The sequence below is a fragment of the Hyperoodon ampullatus genome, assembly GCF_949752795.1.
Source record: "Hyperoodon ampullatus genome assembly, chromosome: 18".
NCBI lineage: Eukaryota > Metazoa > Chordata > Mammalia > Artiodactyla > Ziphiidae > Hyperoodon > Hyperoodon ampullatus.
In genome coordinates, this window is record NC_136931.1 from 5,336,370 (window position 1) to 5,357,964 (window position 21,595).

Genomic DNA, 21,595 nt, shown 5'->3' on the forward strand with positions numbered 1-21,595 from the left:
TGAGCTTTCAGGCTGGTCCACTTAATGGGAGTGATGACAGGAGGGACAAGGCAGCTTGGACTTAAATTCTGACATGATGCTTCTAAGTAGGTTTGCATACTTACAAGTGGGGCTACTTAGTTTATTTTAGAGAGTTCCAGCTAGCTCTCTTGCGGTCCATTTGCCTAACACCTGCATACCTGCAACATGCCAGGACTTGTGCCAGGCACCAAAGGGAACTTCAAGATAATACGATAAAGTCCCCAGAGGCCCCCAGGGTCCCTTAGACGGTGGGGGAGACAGACACACGGCAAAGAGTTTGAGGACAATGTGACAAGTGTTAAAGGCATGTTTAAAATACTTTGGGGATCACAGAAGAAGAAGGCTACCTCTCTTTGAGAGAACAGAGGCTATTTTTTTTTCTGAAAGGGAACAGTTGAATTGGGTCTTAAGCATTGAATAGGAGGTTACCAGGCAGAGATGCAGGTTGGGTTGGGGACATACTTCAGGGGCAATGAACAGAGAAATGTGTTGGTTGAGGTGCAGTGGGGGGAGGGGGAAGATTCAGATTCCAACTCCCAACATGTGGGTTTTTCTACACCAAGCAATCCCCCGACAGCAGCTGGGTGTCCTGCAATTCAAGTCAACTCTGATACCATCTACTCAGAGACAGCATCGAACTCCACAAGTTAGGAGCTCAGTCCTACAAGACCACTCTCCACTTCAGGCTCCTGTCACAGTCCAGCTGGTTACCTGTGCTTGTGACCTAATGGCTATAACCAGAAGTTCCCATGACCCTCTACTCGGGTTTGATTAACTTGCTAGAGTGGCTCAGAAAACTCAGAAAGATATTTTACTTAATAGATAATATCCAGACAGAAGAGCTGCATAGGGCGAGGTGTGCGAAAGGGGCATGGAGCCTCCATGCCCTCTCCAGGTGCACCACTCTCCCTTCTGCTTCACCAACCTAGATGCTTTCTGAGCCCCATTTTCGGTTTTTACCGGAGGATTCATCACCAGGGCATGACTGATTAAATCACTGGCCACTGGCCATAGATTCAACCTCCAGCCCATCTTACCAACTGGAAGTCTGGGGGGATGGGACTGAGAGCTCCAACGCTCCAATCACAGGGTTGTTCCCCCTGGCAACCAGTCCCCATCCTTAGGTGGTTTCCTAAAATCACCTCATTAACATAAATTCAGGTGTGGTTTGTTCTGGATATCAAGACACCTCTATAGCTCTTATCACTTAGGAAATTCCAAGGGCTTTAGGATCTGAGCCAGAAACGGGACAATGACCAAATACATATTTCTTACTATAAATCACAGTATCACAGGGGTGGGGGGCCAGGTATGAAGGGCTTCTATCCTGGGCTGGTGAACTTGGAAAGTAAGTGCCCAGAGTCTGCTCTGTACTTTCCCTACAAAGAGCCCCCAGAGCAATCTGGTAATCATCTAATTAAAAAATTAATTCTCAGATGGGGAGAGGGATGGAAAGAGAATAGAGCTACCATAAAGCAAGTACCATCACGTGTTAACCAAGGTGGTGTGGATACAGGTACTCACCGGGGAAATTCTTTTAGCTCTGCCGTATGTTTGAAAATCTTCATAATAAAATGTTTGGTAGAGTGGACTCAATTCAAATTTATTAGTTCCCTCTTCCTTTTGCAGTGCTCAGTTTTTCTTAAGCTTCTCTTTGATTACTAAAGTTGCCAGCACCAGAGCAGTTATGTCTGCAAACAAGTTGTCAGAAGCCTCAGATGAATTTTAGACCTAAGTGAATTCCCAATTTTCTTGCTTAGGAAAAAAAACAAAACAAAAATCTAGAAAGCAAATTAACCCTTGATATACCAGTTACGATTTCTTGTAAAAAGCCGGCTGTAAAATGCTAAGTCAGGCACCCAGAGATAGTCTGAATGAGTTAGTGAGGTCTGGGAAAGAAGGGAGGGTTCTGAGCTTCCGGGACAAAGGGCAGATCCCAAGCAGAGATCAAAGTGAGACGGAAGTCCAAAATCAAGGTGTCCTAGGGTGGGTTCCTGTTTAGAGGCTGTGAGGGAGAATCTGTTCCCTACCTTTCTTCCAGCTACTGGTGTTGTTAGCACTCCTTAGCTTGCGGACACATCACTCCAGTCTTGGCCTCTGTTATCACAGGGCACTGTCTCTGTGTCCCTCTGTGTCTCTTCTCTTCTTAAAAGGACACCAGTCATTGGATGAGGGCCCATCGTAATCCAGCATGACCTCATCTTAACTTGATTACATCTGTAAAGACTGTTTGCCAATAAGGTCACATTCTGAAGTCCCAGGATAGGATTTCAACATACCTTCTGGGGGGGACACAACTCAACCCACAGCAGAGGCGGACAGGAAGAAAGGGTTTTGGGAGGGGTGTTTGGCTGGTCCCTAGATGTGATGCGTGGAGACAGTGTGCCAGGATGAGGGGAAAGTCAAGGTAAGTACAGAGCGCCGGCCTGGAGTCGGGACCGTGTGGAACCAATAAATTAAACATCTCCAGAACTGCCTACCTCTGGACTTTTTTATGAGGTCATTAAATATCCTTACTGTTAAAGCCATTTTTAGTCATTGCTTGCAACGGAAACTATTCTAATTTATTTATTTTATTATCGAAATAAAATATCTGACTGTAAATACTCGAACTCAATACCTTGGCTTTGGGCCTAAGCATTAAATGCTTTCCTTCTTACCAATAAGAAAAAAAGTCATGCGTTAGTTATTTCCTTTAGGATGGATGACTCAAAAGGTAAATGAGAAACTTGTTCTTTCTTCCAAAATAGCAAACAGGATTTCTTTTTAAGTACATGAAACTATGCTTAAAACCCTCCAAGAGTTCTTTTAAAATGTAACTTTACAGATATGTCTTCTTATTAGTAAAACCTTGTTACTTTCACAAGTTAAACTATATTTCAATATATTTACATATTAACAGAATTGTCAACTCACAGGTTAATCTACTGTGGGCATAGAAAAGTATGCCCAGATGAAAAGAATGCATTTTCATGAAAATAGAGATACATGAACTAATAAATTACTAGTTTTTAATAAATAATCTCCTTATTGAATAACTTATCCCTCTGGAAAGATATTTACCATACTCTTTAAAACCTTTTTAAGCAACTGACACACTCAGGAAGCTTTAAATGATGGGCTATCCTTTTGTGGCTGAAGAGTTGGAATGATTTTTCATTGAAGTGCATCTTAATAAGAAGCAAATTGATTTAAAGTGATTCAAGTCCTCGTGGAGTGGGGGCTCTTCATGCTCAGCTCCTTGGGCTGGAGGGCGAGCGCCTCATTTCACGGGGCCGAAAGGTCATGCTCTATCCCTGTGCTCCGATGTGCTGGGTAATTAAGAATCAATTCCTTTTCAATTACCTTAGGACCGGCTCAGGCCCGAGTGATTCAGAGTGAGATGCTTTTCCCTGCCACCCCATTTCTCCATGCAGTGTTTTCCTCTGTAGGAAGGAATATAAAAAAAATGGCTGGAGGATTAAAGACACGGATCTCCAGCCCCTGTCCCATATGTACTGGATCAGAATCTACAAAAGAGGAGCCCAGGAACCTGCATGTTAATCCCCCAGGGATTTCTTGTGTTTAGACTAGTCTGACTCCCCAAAGCTATCAGACAACCCAAGTTGGCACCCTAGGGCCCTCGTTCTCACACTTGAGGAAGATCAGAATCTCCTGGAGGTCGTGTTAAAACTCAGGCTGCTGGGCCCCAGCCTCGGGGTCTGCTTTCATTTCAAAGAATTCTTGCTCAGTTTACTAGATTACTTAGGATAATACAAAAAGAGATCCTTTAAGTTCAGAACTTGCCAAACAGCACCTTGTTGAAGTATTACTAACAAATCTCGTCCGGAATTATTCTGGAATACAGATTAGCTTGAATAAACCCAAGAAACTTCTGGCAGTTCGTGGTGAGGAAAATGTTCTCAGTCAGTGATTGCAGAAACACTGGCTCAGCTGCGCCAGAGGGGTTGTACCGACTCTGCTTCTCCTTCTGGGGAGAACAAAGCTGAGTCACAGATCATTGTGAAGCCTTGTCTGCGCTCGAGAAAATGAGATAGACCCACTGAATCTTACTGTATTTCCTTTTGACAATGCTGGCAAAATATATGTTTCATATAATCAACCGTGATGAGGGCTCATGGACCCCAAGGCTGACCCATGGTAATCATCAACCTTTTTGAAATTCTGCTGGCAAGACAGCATACTTTTCCAGCTGGTTTCAAAAGAGTCTTTCTAAGTTTCTTAATTATGGGCCCAAGGAACATAGGTTCTGATTGAGAGGCATCCATCAGAGCTGTCTGCCTATCAAGGGGGAAGTCTGATTTTCTTTGCAGGACATTGTTTTGCAGCTTTTCCAGCTTTGCAATCCGTGTACCAGGCCAGTCCCAGGCTTCTGTTCCACGAAGAATTTGGGCCCATCCTTTGCCTCAGTCGGATTCTGGAACAGAATCGGTCAAGTGGTCTATTTCCGGGAGAATGTATCATTAAAAGAAACCACCATATTCTTTAAATTTCCAGAAATGAATTTTCTGATGATTATCCATAGCCCATTAAAATTAACTGGGTTTTCTTCCACATAACAGGCCTGTAGTTTTAAAATATTTAATATTTAAAATTTCTTTCTGGAAACACTGGGTTTTGAGGGCAACTTCTAACGACCCATAAAAGGTAAGAGGTAGTGAAACTACAGCAGTGGTTTAGGAATGGGGTCTTTTGAGGGCTGATTAGATGGACAAAGATTCCAGCTAGAAAACTTTTTTTTCCTTTTTTTTGTTTTGTTTTGTTTTTTGCGGTACGTGGGGCTCTCACTGTTGTGGCCTCTCCCGTTGCGGAGCACAGGCTCCGGACGTGCAGGCTCAGTGGCCATGGCTCACGGGCCCAGCCGCTCCACGGCATGTGGGATCTTCCTGGACCGGGGCACGAACCTGTGTCCCCTGCATTGGCAGGCGGACTCTCAACCACTGCGCCACCAGGGAAGCCCTAGAAAACTTTTTGATGTCAACGACCTTGGAGCGCTCTGAGGGGCTGAGGCCAGGGCAGCACAGTAGGAACAACTTGGGGAAAACATTTTCTTCACTCTTAGACAGAGACAAGAGGGAAGGAGGAAGGTGCTCTCTTCCTGTGAGCCGCGCCTCGGTGGGGCATTCTGGGTCCTTGATGGCCCTGTGGGTGTGGAATTCACTCTCCCTGGGGCTGCCCTCCCTTGTGAGACATTACAGCCCCCTTTGCAGCTGAATGCTTCCAAACTGCTCCATCCTGAATTCTTAAATATTGGGAAATGATACTGTTCCTTTTGGAAGGTAGATGTCTTGCCAGTGATCAATATGAATCATCGGTCAAAAGATGTCCACAAAGTAGGAAAGTATAAATATACAGCCAAGATGATCACCACGAAGCAGCACAGCATCCCTGTGACGTGTATGTAGTTTATGTACGTGCACGTGAATGCACTCGGCCTTGCTCAAGGAGGGAGTGACAGACGTTCCATTTCCCCAGCATCACCAGGGTCCCGCGGACGCAGGTGTTCTGTATCTATTAGATCTAGATCTCGTCCTCGGCAGGTGTCCGAGGAGCTTCCAGGCACCTCTCTTGGTGGAAGCCTCAGCGTGTGAGGGCCAAGCACTAGAACTGATTCTTTCCTAGCAGGTCGACCTGGCTTGTAGAAACAAACTCCTTGCCTATTTCCAAAGTGATCTGTGAGGTCGGTGAGCGTGATGTTCTGTCACAGCCCCTCTGGTTTTTGCTTTTAGGCAGTGACTCACATCCCCTCCTCCAGCCCTCCACCCCCTTTCCATTCACGGAAAGTTTTAAAGAGGCCGCAGCTAAAGGCAGATGCTTAACATCATTAGCAGGAGACCAAGGTTCCAGGTGATGGCTGCAAAGGCACCTTTTTAAGACCTCTGTACTCATGGGTGTTAGCAGGGAAACAACTGAAAATCAGCAGCCAGTATTCCCTGTGGTTTATCAAGGCAAACATTGTGAGAAACTGAACTGGGTTTGTTTCTGTAGTTGTTCTCAAAGAAATTAAAAATGCTGGTCCAGCACATTTCCAGCAGCCCTGAATACTTTGAGTTCTGAATAAAAATTCACATCAAGCATGTTTATTATATAATTTAGGTCATGTTTAACTGAAAATGCAAAATTAGCCTTTTGAAACTGAATTTCAGGATCCGGGTTGTTGATTGCCAGGCAGCCTGGCCGTGAATACTTGGAAATCTTACCTGGGTGGACAGCTGTGGGTGGCGATTCCATGGTCCCTGCTTCCAGCTGTGTGACCTCAAGTCAACTGTCGCCCAGCATTGGGTTCCTTCTGTTTAAAACGGGCTGATCAGATAAAAACTGAACTCAGGGTTGTCAAGAGATGAAGCCAAATAACGTAAACAAAATGCTTGCACAGCACGGTGGTTTATGACAAACGCTTTCATAGGTGCTGGTAGCTGTTACTAATCATTAACTGTTGCCAGTTAATTTTCAGGGTTAGATCTGACAACATACTGTGAAAATTCCTCCATTTTAATCTAATTAAAATATTTGAACTACAGAATAAAAAAAGGGAACATAGTTATCCATACAGGAAACCTTCAATTTACAAACAGAATTTTCAAAAGTTCATTGTAAGTTGTTTGCTGGACTCCCTGTCCCCATAGCAACGATGCTCTAAGTGCTGTTAAGGGCTCCAAGGACTCACAAAGGCAGATGAACCTTTAATCACCTGAAGTACTGTATGTTTGTTCTGATAGGTTTCAAACACAATGGCACTTCAGACATGAAACAGCAGAGAAAATAAATTGATAAAATAATATTAAAACATTTTAAAATCCTGTGGCTTGAATGAAAGCAGGATTAACTAGAGGCCAAATGAGGAAGCTGAGGGGGCCTCCACGCTTGGAAAAAGAGGACGTTTAGTCAAACCTAAGGCTGTTTTGCTTGCTGCAAACAACTCCATGCTAGCTGTATTTCTTAGCTGAGTAGGAACTTCATGGGCCTGTAAATGAACAAAAAATAGTTGGAGAATAAGAGAGGCAGACAGATTTCCCTGCACCCAAAGATTATGCCTCAAACTAGACAGGGGCCACGCTGACCATATGCTAGAAGACTTCGTGGAGCACAGGCTCCAGGACAGGGAGGATGCCTGGAACCCTGGTGGCCAGGGTGGGTTGAGGGGAAACAGCTGTGCCTCGGGCCCAGGAGGCTGTGGCCTGAGCACCCGACTATGGGTGATCAGGCCCGTAACTTAGCAGGTGTTGCACTTTGCACTTCACAGGGACCGTGTGAGGAAAAGCATCCTTTTGTACAATGTGGAGGCACCCCAGCCCAGGCTGAAGTTTTACCTGGAGGCTGGGGAACGTGAAGCGAGTGTTTATAAAATGAACCCGGAGCTATTTATTGGATTCCCTTAACCGCTATCTCCCCAGGTGTGTTTCACACCACATGCAGGTTCTATGAAATGTTAATTAAATGCCAAGTATTAAAAAAAAAAATCCTTGGTTAAGTAACTTGGAAACTGGCAGATGAGTTAAATCCCATTTCTGCTCTGGGGGCTCAGAGCCTCTCCTGAGCTAATTTGCATTGCGAAATTTCATCAGGTGAATCACACTAGCTGGGAAGATGCTACCCCCAAGTGAGCACAAACCCTTCTTTGCTGGAGCTTCTCAGGGACAAGTGTCCTGGGGAGCACACTCGTGAAGGTTTCCCTGGGGACCCTGGAGGGCGTCGCTCTCCTTCACTCTGGCCGGTGAGCCCTGCAGCCCGAGGCTTCCACACTCCTTGGCTTCCCTTGTGGCACCAGTCTCCCCCGCGCCTCCCGTCCCCACTTTGGCTATGGGTACTGAATCCTTCCAGAGCTTCTAGCCGATCATCTGAAATGGTATGAAAACGCAGAAAACCAAACCAATCATTTCTGACACAAAGGAAGCGTCAACAGCAGGATTTCAGGCACCTTTATTCATGGCAGGTATTTTTGGTCAGGGGAAACATTCCTGTTACTTAAGGAAGCCAACTGCTTACATCCCGACTGTCCACTTGCCATTTCCCAGGCTTGGAAGCATCTTGCACGCGGTTCCATCCAGCCCGAGTCCAGCTGGCTCTGGGCTTTCAGGGCTACACCTTGCGACCTACCGGCCCAGTGAGGGAGTTTCTGCGGCTCGGTGATGACAGTGGGGAATTCATTTTATCCCAGAAGAAATCGACTCCTCTGTGCTCCCCATATAATTTATAAATAGGACAAATTATTCCTTAATATTATTATATACTTGCAATTCAAACAATTAAGAATAGTGACATAGGAAACTTGAAAAAAAATCATACTGTGTTGACTCCAGGTTTCCCTCTCCAAAGCACTGTTCCATTCCCCAACTTCTTCCATATTCTCTATACAAAATCATCCTGCTGCGACAGCCGCGTTGGTCTCCTTTCCATCAACACAGCCTTGGGGCTCAGCACTCCTGACACTGCAGGCTGAGCCGCAGGAGTTATTTTCCCTGTCTCCCATTATCAGTAATAAAGCCACTACTCTGCTCGAATTTAGGTAAGAAACAGTTTAAAGAAACTATTTCTTAAAAACTCAAGCCTAGGGCCTCCCTGGTGGCGCAGTGGTTGAGAGTCCGCCTGCCGATGCAGGGGATACGGGTTCGTGCCCCGGTCTGGGAGGATCCCATATGCCGCGGAGCGGCTGGGCCCGTGAGCCATGGCTGCTGAGCCTGCGCATCCGGAGCCTGTGCTCCGCAACGGGAGAGGCCACAACAGTGAGAGGCCCGCATACCACAAAAAAAAAAAAAAAAAAAAAACTCAAGCCTACAACTAGTTATTTCGTAGGCACGGACTTAACATGGTCTGTTTTCCTTTTCTGTTTCTTTTCCCAGCCAGTAGCTCAAAAGATAGAGTAGCTTAGTTGTAAAGTCCTGCCAGATTTCCTATGGTAACTGCTGTAGATGGACAAGGTAGGGTCCTACTGAAGGTTCAAACCTCATGCAAAACTCTAACTGCTGAAAGCCTCATCACATCAGGCAACTCTGTCATTGTCCCTATTTAAAAATTCTAACACTAAAGTGGCTGTGGTCACTCTTTGTTACTGTAGCATCTGATCTCAAGGACTCAGGCATAAAATCATGGTTCCATTCCAAGTTTTGGCGACAGAGTAGTGCCAGATATTTCTGAATACACACTTTTAAATGTTTTTAACCACTTGGAAAGTATCACCAACACGCTATTTGGTGTTCACTCATCGGTCACTCTGAGAATCAAAGAACCTTAACTATAAATGCCTTACTTCACAAAATCTTATTATAACCAAGGATCTATCCTATGTCTAATAAAAAAATTACACAGCAACTTGTATCAAACAGCAACTACTACAAAGGGAATGATAGAAAAAAAGTGACTTCACAAAAATACACTAAAAAATTTGACAATTGTATGCAGGAACTGCCAACGTTTTAGTGTTTAATAGCACAACTGACCAAGGTCCAAGATGTGAATTTACCATGTTCAGGAAACATGGGAGGCAGGGGAGGGAAATCACTCTATAAACTAACTCTATAGTATGTGGTAAGAAGAATGCACACTTTATAATATAAAACCTGTCTACACATAGTAGTTAGTTGCAAAAAGCCATCTGTCTTCTCTTGGCTTGTAAAAAGGGTGTTCCAGATTCCAGTGCAGATGAGCCACCTGTTGAAAAAGCAAAAGCCATCAACGTGCTATTCATTCTGTAAGGACAAATAAAAAGAATACATAGAATTAGCAACTAAAAACCCTTTCACAATCCTCATTTGAATTAAATGTATTTTCTCTGCACAATATCCTAGCAAAACTACAATGAAAATCTCTATTAAAAAGATTATTGTGAATTTGTTTTCCACTCCCACTCCTTTCCTTGCATTAGGCCCATCACTCGAGAAATTCTTCAATCTGTTCTCTTTCACTTGATGGGGCTTTTGAACGCCGGACGATATGAGACCCAGAGAAGCTCCTAAGACTGGCAGGACATTGCCCAAGTCTATAAGGAATTAAGATGACAACCACAGAAAACAACTATGTGATTTACTAACATGGTGCATCAACCCAATCTACTGTTAAGATAACAGTAAATTTAAGTCTCTTACCTCCTAAACCTCTACTTATTTCCTTGGACTTCAAAGCAACCCGTACTTCATAGTTACCTATCATTTGGTCCAGCCAGGACATGCTCAGAAAATAAAAAAGGAATTTGTTGTCTTTTACTGTGTATTTTGCTACCTAAACATTCACAGTAAACTTGATTTTTATAGGGCATTAAAACGCTAAAAATGGGATGGGAACAAAGGGAGTTCAAAAACGACTTGTGGGTTGCAATGAAGAAACTACCACACTCAGGAAAAGGCTTGTCATGAAGGAACCCACTATGGTGAGAACATGGCAGTCATCTGTGCGTCTAGCTATCTTGCTGTAACGGGTATTTCTGATTATTAGTCTCTCCTGGTATCTGTAACTATGCAATGGAAAAACAAATCAGCTCTAGGGTGAAGGCTTAATGTGGCCACAACCTAGGTCATGTAAATCATAATCAGTCATTGTCCTGGCATTTACCTAGTGCAGGGGGTGTTCCCAAGAGAATCCTTAGAACTTATGGCATTTATGAAGGTGGCAATGTGCGTATTCTCTTTAAAAAACAAAACAAAACAAACCAAACCATTGGAAAATCTGTCAGTGATAAGAATTATCAGGCCAACAAAATACACTTCTTTGTTTTGGCCGTAATGATATAAACTCAGGGGTTATCTAATACTAACTAATGATCTTAACTAGAGATCTAGGTCTTATTGATAAAAAACAGGGAAAATAAATTCTTCATAAGGAATTAGTTTGGCATGAAAAATTCAAAGCCTGGAGTCCACAAGGGGAACAATACAAGGGACGCTTGCTAGATCCTGGCTGGGGACAGATCCCGAGAAAGTCCGACTACATCAAAATCACAGGGACATGCACCACACTCCTACTGTCCCTTGCTCCTCTCACCTTCAACTCTTCTGTGTGGCAGGGATCTTGTTTTCCCCGTCCAGCTCTTCCACCCCGGCCTGTGTCATGAGGTCTGCGATGTTTTTCTCCAGGTCATCAATGCGACTGCTCATGTCATCAAGTGGGGAAGTTAAAGACGGCACCAACAGCTTCCACTTCTTACCCCTCTCCTCCAGGGCCCTGCAGGCTACAACCTTCAACACAGTGTCTTCATGAAAGTGGTTTTCCAATTTCCTTTGGACATTGTTAGAATCTGGCTCAGAGCACAGGAGTCCGGGGTGAGGCTCAAATCCCAGCCCTGCCCTTTACTAGTGATGGGACCTGGGCAAGTTCTTTCACTTTTCTAAGCTTCCTGGTTCCTCATCCGCTACACAAAGGTAACGCTACAATCTCTTCATCAGGTGATGGTGAGGATCACAGGAGAGATACACATGAAATGCTTCGCTCACAGTCAACAGTCAATCATACTAGGCAGCATTACTGGTAGACTGTAAGTTCCTCACAGCCAAGGATCTAGCTCAGCTGTATCCCCAGCTCTTTGCACAGTACTTCTCAGGAAGTGTGCATCTAAGCTCAGTTAAAAAAAAAAAAAAAATCTGGTAAATGACTAGTGGAAGTTGACCTGCAAACCACCCACTTATCGCCACCACCATCCGGAAACTGGGATCCAAAGGCTCATCAGAGACTGACTACAAATAAAGGATATTTCTTCCAATGATCTGGTCGGACATGGTCTGAAATTTATCTTGCATCTGTTGCAGAAGTGTCTGCACCTGTGAAACAACAAAACACAACAGCCCACGCTTACCCCGTGACACCTTCACGGGATCAGGATAGGAGCCCTGGTGCCACGGGGAGACCAGGATTCCGGGTTCCGGCCCCAATTCTCCGCAGCTCCGTGGCCTTCGATTTCCCCGTCCAGGTTTCAGTTTCCCCACCTGTCAAATTAGACTCGGGGGGCTGGTGACGCCCCCTCCCGTCTGGGCCCGCTGCGATTCCCAAGGCGTCGGGTGTTTTGGGGTGGGGCGCGCAGAGCAGAGTGGGTAAGGAGGGGAGCTGCGGGGAGCCGGGGTCACCGAGACTGAGTGGGGCTGGGTGCGAGGGGCGGGTATGGCTGGGCATGTCAGCAGGAGCAGGGGCCTACAGCCAGCGGCCGGGGGGGTCAAGGTGGCCAGGCCGCGAAGCCTCTAGAAACCTGGCTTCCAGAGACCTGCCCCGCGCGGCCGCGGAGAGGGCGCCTCGGTCCGCGGACTTCGCCGGCGCCCCCCGGGTATGCGGCGGCCTCGGGCACGCCACGCACAGCCGTCCCTTACCACCGAGGTGAGATCCTGCACGGTCTTGGGTTCTGTCTCTGCCATCTCCCCGGTTCCCAGCTTGGCGGTGCTGTCTCAGACGGTCACCTACACTTCCGTTTGTCCGCGCAGACGCCCCAGCAGCTGCTTCTCGCGACGTCAGAGGCCAACCGCGGGACGGCGGGGCGCTGTGGGAGCTGTAGTTCGCGCTTCCGTTCCGAGGCGAGGCCCCGCCCACCACTTCTCCGCCTCTTCCACTAAGCTCCGCCCAGCCCCTCCCCTACCACGCCTCCCTCCTGGCCCCGCCCCGGGAAGATAAAGATGAAACTAACCTGACGTGGGGCTAACGAACGGAGAAGTGGCCTTAGTCTCTTACCAGACCGTCGTTACAGGCCGCGCTGGCTTTCTCAGGGCGCCCGCGAGGTGCCAAGCCCACACGTGTGTCGCCGCCTGACCTCCAACAAAACCCCGCAAACCCCGAGAAGGGAGAAGGAGTCGGATCCCTTGGAGGGAAAACCGATGTCCCAGGGGGGAGGGGCGCGCCCACCACTCGCCCAGTGCCCAGCTACCAGACTGGTTGCGCCCTGGACACAGTGCTTTTCTTTCTCCCCACGATGGTCGAGTGGAGGTGCCGGCGTTGTCAGATAGGTTGATTTTCACTTTTAAGTGTAAGATACGTTCTGGATGGTGCAAAAATCCTAGATGACTTTTTACAAAGTCCTCACACGCTTGTGACCACCAAGACAAGAGACGTGACCAGTTCGCTGGAAGCCCCTCCGCCCCTTTCCTATCACCCCCACCTACCCACCTACGAGGCCGACCACCGTCCTGACTCTTATCACAGTCATTTCATTTTGCCAGCGGCTCAGCTTCATACAAGTGGAATCATACGAAAGCCCTCCTTAGAGCCTGGCTTCTTTCATTCAGCATGATGTTCCATGGTGTTGGGTGGGGAAGGTTTCTGGCTTGGTCAAGGAGGGAGCAGTGTGCAGGGTTAGGAGACTGGATTTGCTATTTCCGGAGGGGGGCACTGCGGAGTTGGGACCTCAAGTTCCAGCCCGGCAGGTGGTCTTGGGATTGGGTCTTGTTGGCAAGGGGGTAGGAGAGCCCTAGGATGAAGACCTGGCGTGTTCCAGCAACGTTCACATTCCTTATCTCATTTAAGGACTGCATCTGGGGGTCAGTTCCAGCTTGGTTTTAGCTGCAGAGAGCCTGTAAGGGAAGAACCAGCATCTGTAACAAACCTGGGGGACCGGTCTCGGGGATATAAGACTCGAGTCTCTTCACCAGCCACTTACCTGCCTTCGCCCCTTACCTGCCTCCGCCCCTTACCTGCCTCCCTCCCTGCCCTCCTCCCCCCAGCCCCCAGGTTCCTTCCCTTGCCAAGGGGCAAAATATTTTATAATTGGGTTGTTGTTAACTGGTATTTAGTTAGCACTTTAACTGATGACTTAAAATAAACCACCCTCTGGTGTTTAAACTTAATTCTCAGAAGAACCCTGTGATAGAGTTATCACCATTTTATAATGTTGAGAAAACAGACACACGAAGGACTAAGACTCTTAAATCAGGAGGTCAAATTAGGAAGTAAGAGACAGGACTTGAGCCCAGGACTTTCTGACTCTACCCTCTCCTTTTTCTATCGTTCTAGAATTCTCTTGAGTTGTGTGAGTTTAGAGCAGGGTTATTCAACAGTGGCACTGTTGGCATTTTGGGTCAGGTCATTCTTTGCTGCGGTGGGGGTGAGAGGTGCCCTGTACACTGTGGGATGTCAAGCAGCTTCTCTGATTTCTACCCACTAGATGCTGGTAGCATATGCCACCACCCCCTTCCCCGTCGTGAAAACCAAATTTATCTCCAGACACTGCCGAGTGTCTCCTGGGGTGGGGGGATCACCCTCAGATGAGAAACACTGACTTTAGAGGGATCTATGAACATCGCCTAGAGTTCTGTTCACTTGTTCTGCAACCATGAATTTATTTTCGCTTGGACCATTTCTTGCGGATTTTCCTCGCTCTATGCTGACAATGAAGGTTGGTGTGTTAGTTTCCTAGGGCGGCTGTCACAATGTGCCACACACTGGGTGGCTTAAAACAACAGAAATGTATTCTCTCACAGCTCTGGAGGCCAGAAGTCTGAAGTCAAGGTGTCAGCAGGGTTGGTTCCTTCTGAGGGCTCTTGGGGGAGAATCTGTTCCATCTTCTCTCCCAGCTTCTGGTGCTGCTGGCAGTTCTTTGCTGGCACGTCTTCACATGGCCTTCCCTCTGTGTGTTTTCTCTCTTCTTCTCATAAGGACACCCGTCCTATTAGATGAGGGGCCAGCCTACTCCCGAGTGACATCATTTGAACTAATTACACAGGCAAAGACCCTGTTTCTAAACAAGGTCGCATTCTGAGGTACTGGGGTTAAGATTTCAATGTGTCTTTTTGGGGGGGCACAATTCAACCCATAACAGTCGGTAAAGTTATACCACTTTACATTTGTATCCTACTTAGTATTTTATAAAGTGTTTACATAGAGCTCCAGAATCATTTAGCTCATAAGTAGTCAAGGCTGGGTGAGATTGCAGGCCCTTTCACTTTGGACCCCAATCTCTGGGGCTCCCAGACTCAGCACAGAAGACTGGGTACCCACACTCTGGATTTCTAGTCAGGTCTGGCATATGGCCATGAGCAGCACAGAACATGAATTAGCACTTGGATCTGGAGTTGTGTGTGTGTGTGTGTGTGTGTGTGTGTGTTTCTGGCAGGAGACTTAAGGCCTTTTTATCCTGATTGAAATTTTCTTTGCATAAATAGCAAGCTAACTTGAAACTTTTTTAGTGGAGGCTTTTTTTCTTTTGCACTTAAGCAGAAAGACAGCATATTTTCTCTGTGTAGAGACCAAGGTCTTTTAAACAGCTGCTTTATGCAAAAACTCCACTAATTTATCGTCATGGCTGATATACTTACTTTGCAGGGTTGACACACCGAATGTAACTGAATGTTGTTCTACTAACAAAACTACTGTATTACGTGTGAGGCACTAGCAGTTAACCTTTAAAACTTTGGTTCTGAACAATTTTTTTTTTAACATCTTTACTGGAATATAATTGCTTTACAATGGTTAGTTTCTGCTGTATAACAAAGTGAATCAGCTATACGTATACATATATCCCCATATCCCCTCCCTCTTGAGTCTCCCTCCCACCCTCCCTATCCCACCCCTCTAGGTGGTCACGAAGCACCGAGCTGATCTCCCTGTGCTATGCGGCTTCTTCCCACTAGCTCTCTGTTTTACATTTGGTAGTGTATATATGTCCATGCCACTCTCTCACTTCGTCCCAGCTTACCCTTCCCCCTCCCCGTGTCCTCAGGTCCATTCTCTACGTCTGCGTCTTTATTCCTGTCCTGCCCCTAGGTTCTTTAGAACTTTTTTTTTTAGATGCCATATGTACGTGTTAGCATACGGTATCTGTTTTTCTCTTTCTGACTTACTTCACTCTGTATGACAGTCTCTAGGTCCATGCAACTCAGTACAAATAACTGTTTCGTTTCTTTTTATGGCTGAGTAATATTCCATTGTATGTATGTGCCACATGTTATCTATTCATCTGTCAAAAACCCTCATTTCTGTTTAAGTGTCATAGTTATGACAACTATGGGAGAGGGATGTCCTTAAATCATGAGTATGCTCTTGTAGGATGACGGTTTAGAAAATTCTGCCCTAAGAGAAGGCAGGGAAGCAGAGGGTAAAGAAGTAGTGCTTGCTTTAAAATAGTACATCGTTACACCCTTTGGGAAATGCTGCTGAATCAGAGTAACGAGTCTCTTCTCCTTGGGGATAAATCTCAGGCGGGAATCTCTGCAGGTACCGGATACCCGTCTTATGGAGAACAGTCCATCAGGGCACCACGAATCCTCGGCAGGGAAGACGCTGCCGTTGCTGGCGTGAGGAGGGGCACGGCAGGGATTCAGGACCCACTCTCGGTGAGGTGCAAAGGCAGGGCTTCGTTACGGGGAGAACAGTCTAGTTCCAGCAAATGTAATTTAGAAATGCCTTCACCCCGGTACCAGTCCTCCTGGCTTGGATTCCCTTGTGACATCAAGTTTGGCTAGAATCCCTGGCATGCACCCTGGGTAGAGCCACTTGGGACTTTGACTTGGGAGGATCTCTTTGAGGCTGTGTTTACAGAAGAACAGAAAACCGCTTTCATGGGGAAGAATGGTGTCACCGGTGGCGTCCTGATCCATCTTGAATCGCTTTGCTTTGCTTTTGGTTTGAAGTGTTGGTTTATGTTTCTCATGTTCATTGTGGCAATTTTCCAAATTAGTGTCACCATGATTGGCTGACAAAGAATCAACTTCCTGGAGACAGAATGCCCAGGGAGGAAGGAAATGTTTCTTAGAGACTCTGACTGGCAAGTTTGGTTATGGTTTGCTTCGCTGATCCCGTCATTATCCAATTGTTTTGTCATCATCAATTTCATGTATTGTGTGTGATGATACAAACTCTGTTCCGTTGACTCCTGGTGACATATGTGTGGTGCTGGCTTAGGATAAGTAGGAAAAGTATTGGTGTTGGAGTCCTACATACCACTTACTAGGAGTGAGACGTGGTATAAGATAGTTTTAACTTTTGTGAACCTCGTTTTCTCATCTGTATAGTGGAGATAATCTCTGTTTCAACAGTCCATGAATTATATAAATTATATATATAGTTATATATTACATATAAAATGTATAATACGTAAATACACATACATACATCAGTGTGTAAAAAGCTCGCCCATAGGAGGCACTTATAAAGTATTAGCATCCTTCCCTTCCTCTTTTTTGTTAAGGATCTTAATTAAGTAAACTTCTTGATGTCTATCTATCCTGTATCTATCTCTCTCTATTTCATTCTGTATCTCTCTCTGTCTGTGTATCTTTCTATGTATTATTTATCTATCTAGCAATCATCTATATGCTTTTTCCAAGTCAGAAGGATTTGACGGTTATGAAAGAAGAAAAGAGTTAGTTATTAGGCAGGCAGCACTTAGTTTTACTTTTTGTCTTTAAATATTATAGGCCAACCAGAGCACCATTTGAAAAAATACACCTTTGCTTTGTCACTGTGTTTAAACTGTACTAAAGCTGGTCTAAGACCAGGTACACACATTAAAAATCCCAGTCACCTTTGTTTGACTATTTCACAAACAAGTTACAAATTTCATGGTAACTACAAAGTAAATCAAATGTTAATTTACAGCCCAGAAACTATAAGCAATTCAGTAACTAGGGCCCAAAAGTACTGTATCCAAAATAGAATGAAAAAAATTTTAAACTTTTATCCTTTTTGAGTATTTATGAAAAAAACTTTTTTTAATTTCTGAAAATTTGTATCTTGGGGGAATAAATAATATTTAACATGAGAACAGTGTTGATATGTGCATGACAACGCAAAAACTTTTTCATATAGCCTTCATTTTCAATTCTTTAATAATGACAATGCTGAATGACTTTATTTTCTAAAGGAAAAGCTTTAAAAAATAGCAGAAAATGGACATTTTCAGCATATACTTCTTACAGGGCTTCTCTGAACCACTTTCTCAAAGGTTTCGTAGCTTCATAGTGATAATTACTGTGGTTTTACTACACCCGTTGCTTCTCACAGTATCCCTACCGACCAGCAAGCACTTGGGACCAAACAAAATTTCAAAGGTGTATCAAGCTCAGCAACCCTCCAACAATTAACGTTCTGATAGTGCTGCAGCATGAGTAATAGGAAGAGGCTTTTCTGTCTCCCGAATTTGATGAATATCTAAATGACTTCTGCTTAAATCACAGACTTATTCTTAATTTATAGAATTAAAGTTCTTATCTGAAATCCTTGTTCACACATTCAGTCCCACCATTTTTTTCTGTCTCTACATATTTCATATATGCTTTTCTAGAAACATAGTCAAAACTAGAAAATTTTTCCAGTAGTGGGCTATTCCATTAGCAGTAGGAAATACAATAAGGGTAACACATTTTACATAGCAAAAGGATTGTTAATTGCCTTAGATGAACCATTATGAAAGCACTTTATCATCGCATTATGAGAGGTTCCAAATCTCAACAGCCAGATAAGGAGAGAAGGTGGGATGTATCATCTTGGTAAAAGGCGGGGCCAGATCATTATTATATTATTACTATTACTATTCTTTAGTAGTTAAATGGAAAAGGAAGTTCAGTCTTTCTCACGGCTCACCTTTCTCTTGGTGTGATTATTTTCTCCTTGGTGTGATTTATCTGTTGACTCCTGCTTAAGTCAACTACACGTGAATAGGTTAATATGCTCCATCTTCAAAATCAGAAACTGCTTGGAGATCCTTCAGAATTTGTCTGTAGCCAAGCACAGAACAAGCTCTTGAAGACCCCGTGTGACTTTCTCCCTTAGCTTTCCCTCCGCTCAGTTGGTTGGGTAGTGACCGGCTACTTGGGAGGACAGGAGTTAACTTTTGGATAACTGAGATCTCTGATTCATCTGGTAGACTCCCCTCCTGGACCTGACAAGCCATAGAAGGGAAGGGAGGAAATACTTAAGAAAATGATATCTTGTACAGGAAAAATGTCTAAGGTTCCAATATTAATTTGGAATAGTGTTAATAAAGTTCTTAGAACTAAGAAGTAGTAGAAGGTCTGTTTAGTTGGTCTGGATAGATAGTGATGCTAATTGAGGCGTCAGACCAGGGCTTTCTGGTCTGAAGTAGACATTGTGTCTGAGAGTTGGGGGTGGCACGGGATATAGTGGGGACAGCATGAGCCCTGGAGCCACGTGGCCTGGCTTCCGGTTCTGAAGACCACTTACCTTGGGCAAGCTGTTTGATTTTTCTGAGCCTCAGCTTTATTTGTAAGTTGGAGAAGATAATGGTACTGCCTCACACGGCTGTTGTAAGGATTCAACAAGTTAATAAGTATAAAGGATTTTATAGTGTGGGCACATAATAAGTAATCAATACATGTAAACTATTATTATTAATTGCATTTTTGTACCCTGTTCACACACACCAGGACAACTGTAGACCCTTTTCTTCAGAATCACCTGGAGAGCTTGTGTACAGGTAGAATTGCACTAAACCCAGCATCAAACATGGTGTTGGTAACAATTTTTTAGTTGCCAATCTTAAGATCAATGTATTCATTTTCGATAAAATGCAATCTGAGCGACTTCGAGAGTTCCATGGTAGATGGTTATTCCATTTATCGGACTGCTTAAAATGTCCTTTTGAAAATCTGGAATGAGTCACCAAAATTTCTAAAAATGTTCTTTAAGAATCAAAGTCTTATTTGATACCAGGTGATACTTACCATGAAACGTAGCTGGATTTATTTTGTTATGATGTTCAGATCTGCAGGTGTTGCTGGAGTCTCAGGGCAGGTGCATCTACCTGAAATGATGTCCACTTGGAGAGAACTGGCAGCAGTGAAGGTAACTTTTATAGAAATTAGAAAATGTTCACATGTGCTTATTAAAACAAATCATCTGAAATGCTTAATTTATCATATGTCAAATGGGGAGAAAATGTAATTTTTAATTAGCTAAGGTGATTAATACACTAATAAAAAGAAGGTGTGACTGTTCATTCAATGAAACTAAAATCCTCAATCTTGTGCTCAGTAATGGGAAAGCAGTTTCTGGCTCTTTTTTTTTTTCAATAACCTGGACTAAAATAAAATGCAGTGGTAATTGCGAAATAATGTTTTGATTCTACCTTTGGTTTCAGTAAACAATGTAAATGTATTCTAGCAAGTTAAAAACACCCTATGATTCAGGAAACGCTACCACTTTGGCTTCTAAGAATTGGGCTATTTTGTTGTTGTTGAAGGGATTAGAAAGAACAACATGATAGAAATATCTTGTCCTGATAAGAACTCTGGGGACAGGGAATATACTTAAATAGGGGATAATTAAGGCGCATCCTGCTTGTTGATGAACTGTGCCCTATACTCTTGACTTCTCTGTGTTCTCAGCTAAGTTGAGCTACCAGCTTGATTGGTAAGGTGCAGGAGAGCCTGTGGGCTTGAGAGAAAAAGGCGAATCTTACACTTGCATACTTGAGTGGATGGGTCACTCGAGGTCTGTATTCCTCCCCACGGAGGGCCCCGGCTCATGGAAGAGGGCGAGATTTCTCATGCTTAGTTAGCTAGCCTTTGAGCCAGGCTGCTGTCTGAGGGTGTTCCCAGGTGTGTTCCAGGTTGAGCCCTCCCCCCGCCTTACGGGAAGAGGGGAGCGAGGTCCACCAGGGAGACACAAGGCTGCGTCCTGTGAAGCCAGAAGACGAAATCTGGTAAAGTGTGACTGTGCAGGCTTGGACCCCCTGCCCCCGAGCCTGCTCTGTGCACTGGTGGGGGCGTCTGGCTTTACAGACTTACCCACTTAACAGGAGACGTCAGGGGACCCAAACGGCCAGCCAAAAAGGTGAACTTGCACTAGGCCAGACCCAGCAACAGTGACATCAGACACAACATAGAAATCAGAGAAAAGCTACTGTCCAGCAGTTTTAACCACCAACACCCATTTATTTTAATGAAAAAAAGTCTCTGCATTCTATATGCTCCAAAAAGATTTACTATCAAAACAAATACAATATATGGAACTCTATCTGCATAATTTCACTACAATAAAGACAACATATGACTTCTAGTTCCTACAGAAGGTGAACTGAAAAGCACAAGTGCAAACAGAGATTGCATAAGAAAGCGTGTGCGCGCGTGTGGTTAAAACCTTTAGTAAGCAACTGCATTAAAATATGCTAAGACACTTACCTGACCCTAGGTCATGGCGAGCTCTAAGAAAAAGCCACAGGCTGTCACTAGTTTTATCTGCTAGAAAAATTTGGTGTGAGCTTTGATGGTTCAGTTACAGTTTATCAACAAGAAGATAACCTCAGTACAAGCACTCATCTCCTTTTACATGCTCACAGAATAAAAATCAATTACTCTTCATACATAATGAACATCTTTTATTTTCAGGTTTGCAAACGACGGTCGTCGATTCACACAAAAGGGTACTTTTAAAACTACCTGTATTTACTCTATTGTATGCATGTATATATGAAACGAATGGTGTGTATGTGCATAAATGTCTGTCTGTACATGTGGGCAGATATATGTATACACATGGTACCTGATGACCTCTTCGGATGCATGTATGACCTCCACGATGACATTGGCTGTTGTACACATGCCGGGGAGGGCGAGATTCTCTGTCATGATCCGGGCCCCCAGAAAACCCACTGGGAATGTGGATTCTGGACAGCTACAAACGCGGGTGGAGAGATGCCCGTGCATTTGACGGT

At 44.6% G+C, this 21,595-nt stretch overlaps 1 protein-coding gene and 1 long non-coding RNA gene across 2 annotated transcripts; both read right to left on the reverse strand.

Annotated features, from left to right (window-relative positions):
• Positions 1-7,925: 7,925 nt before the first annotated feature.
• Positions 7,926-9,063, reverse strand: LOC307066591. Its single transcript, XR_013811386.1, has 2 exons — positions 8,801-9,063; positions 7,926-8,576 (listed from the first exon to the last, which is right to left on the reverse strand). It is a non-coding gene; the product is annotated as an uncharacterized lncRNA (long non-coding RNA).
• A 370-nt stretch (positions 9,064-9,433) lies between these two features.
• HSBP1 (heat shock factor binding protein 1) lies at positions 9,434-12,410 on the reverse strand. Its single transcript, XM_079723960.1, has 4 exons — positions 12,309-12,410; positions 11,702-11,768; positions 10,996-11,116; positions 9,434-9,669 (listed from the first exon to the last, which is right to left on the reverse strand). Exons 1-3 carry the CDS (start codon positions 12,351-12,353, stop codon positions 10,998-11,000), a joined length of 231 nt encoding a protein of 76 aa, XP_079580086.1. The 5' UTR covers positions 12,354-12,410; the 3' UTR covers positions 9,434-9,669; positions 10,996-10,997.
• Positions 12,411-21,595: the final 9,185 nt, after the last annotated feature.

Bases quoted from the DNA above. Each gene is read 5' to 3' on its own strand.
- HSBP1 (XM_079723960.1), bottom strand. From the start codon at position 12,353: ATGGCAGAGACAGAACCCAAGACCGTGCAGGATCTCACCTCGGTG. The intron at 11,769-12,308 runs GTAAGGGACGGC...GTTGTTTCACAG, and splicing joins TGCAGGATCTCACCTCGGTG to GTGCAGACACTTCTGCAACA. The intron at 11,117-11,701 runs ATATCCTTTATT...TAACTTCCCCAC, and splicing joins CGACCAGATCATTGGAAGAA to TTGATGACATGAGCAGTCGC.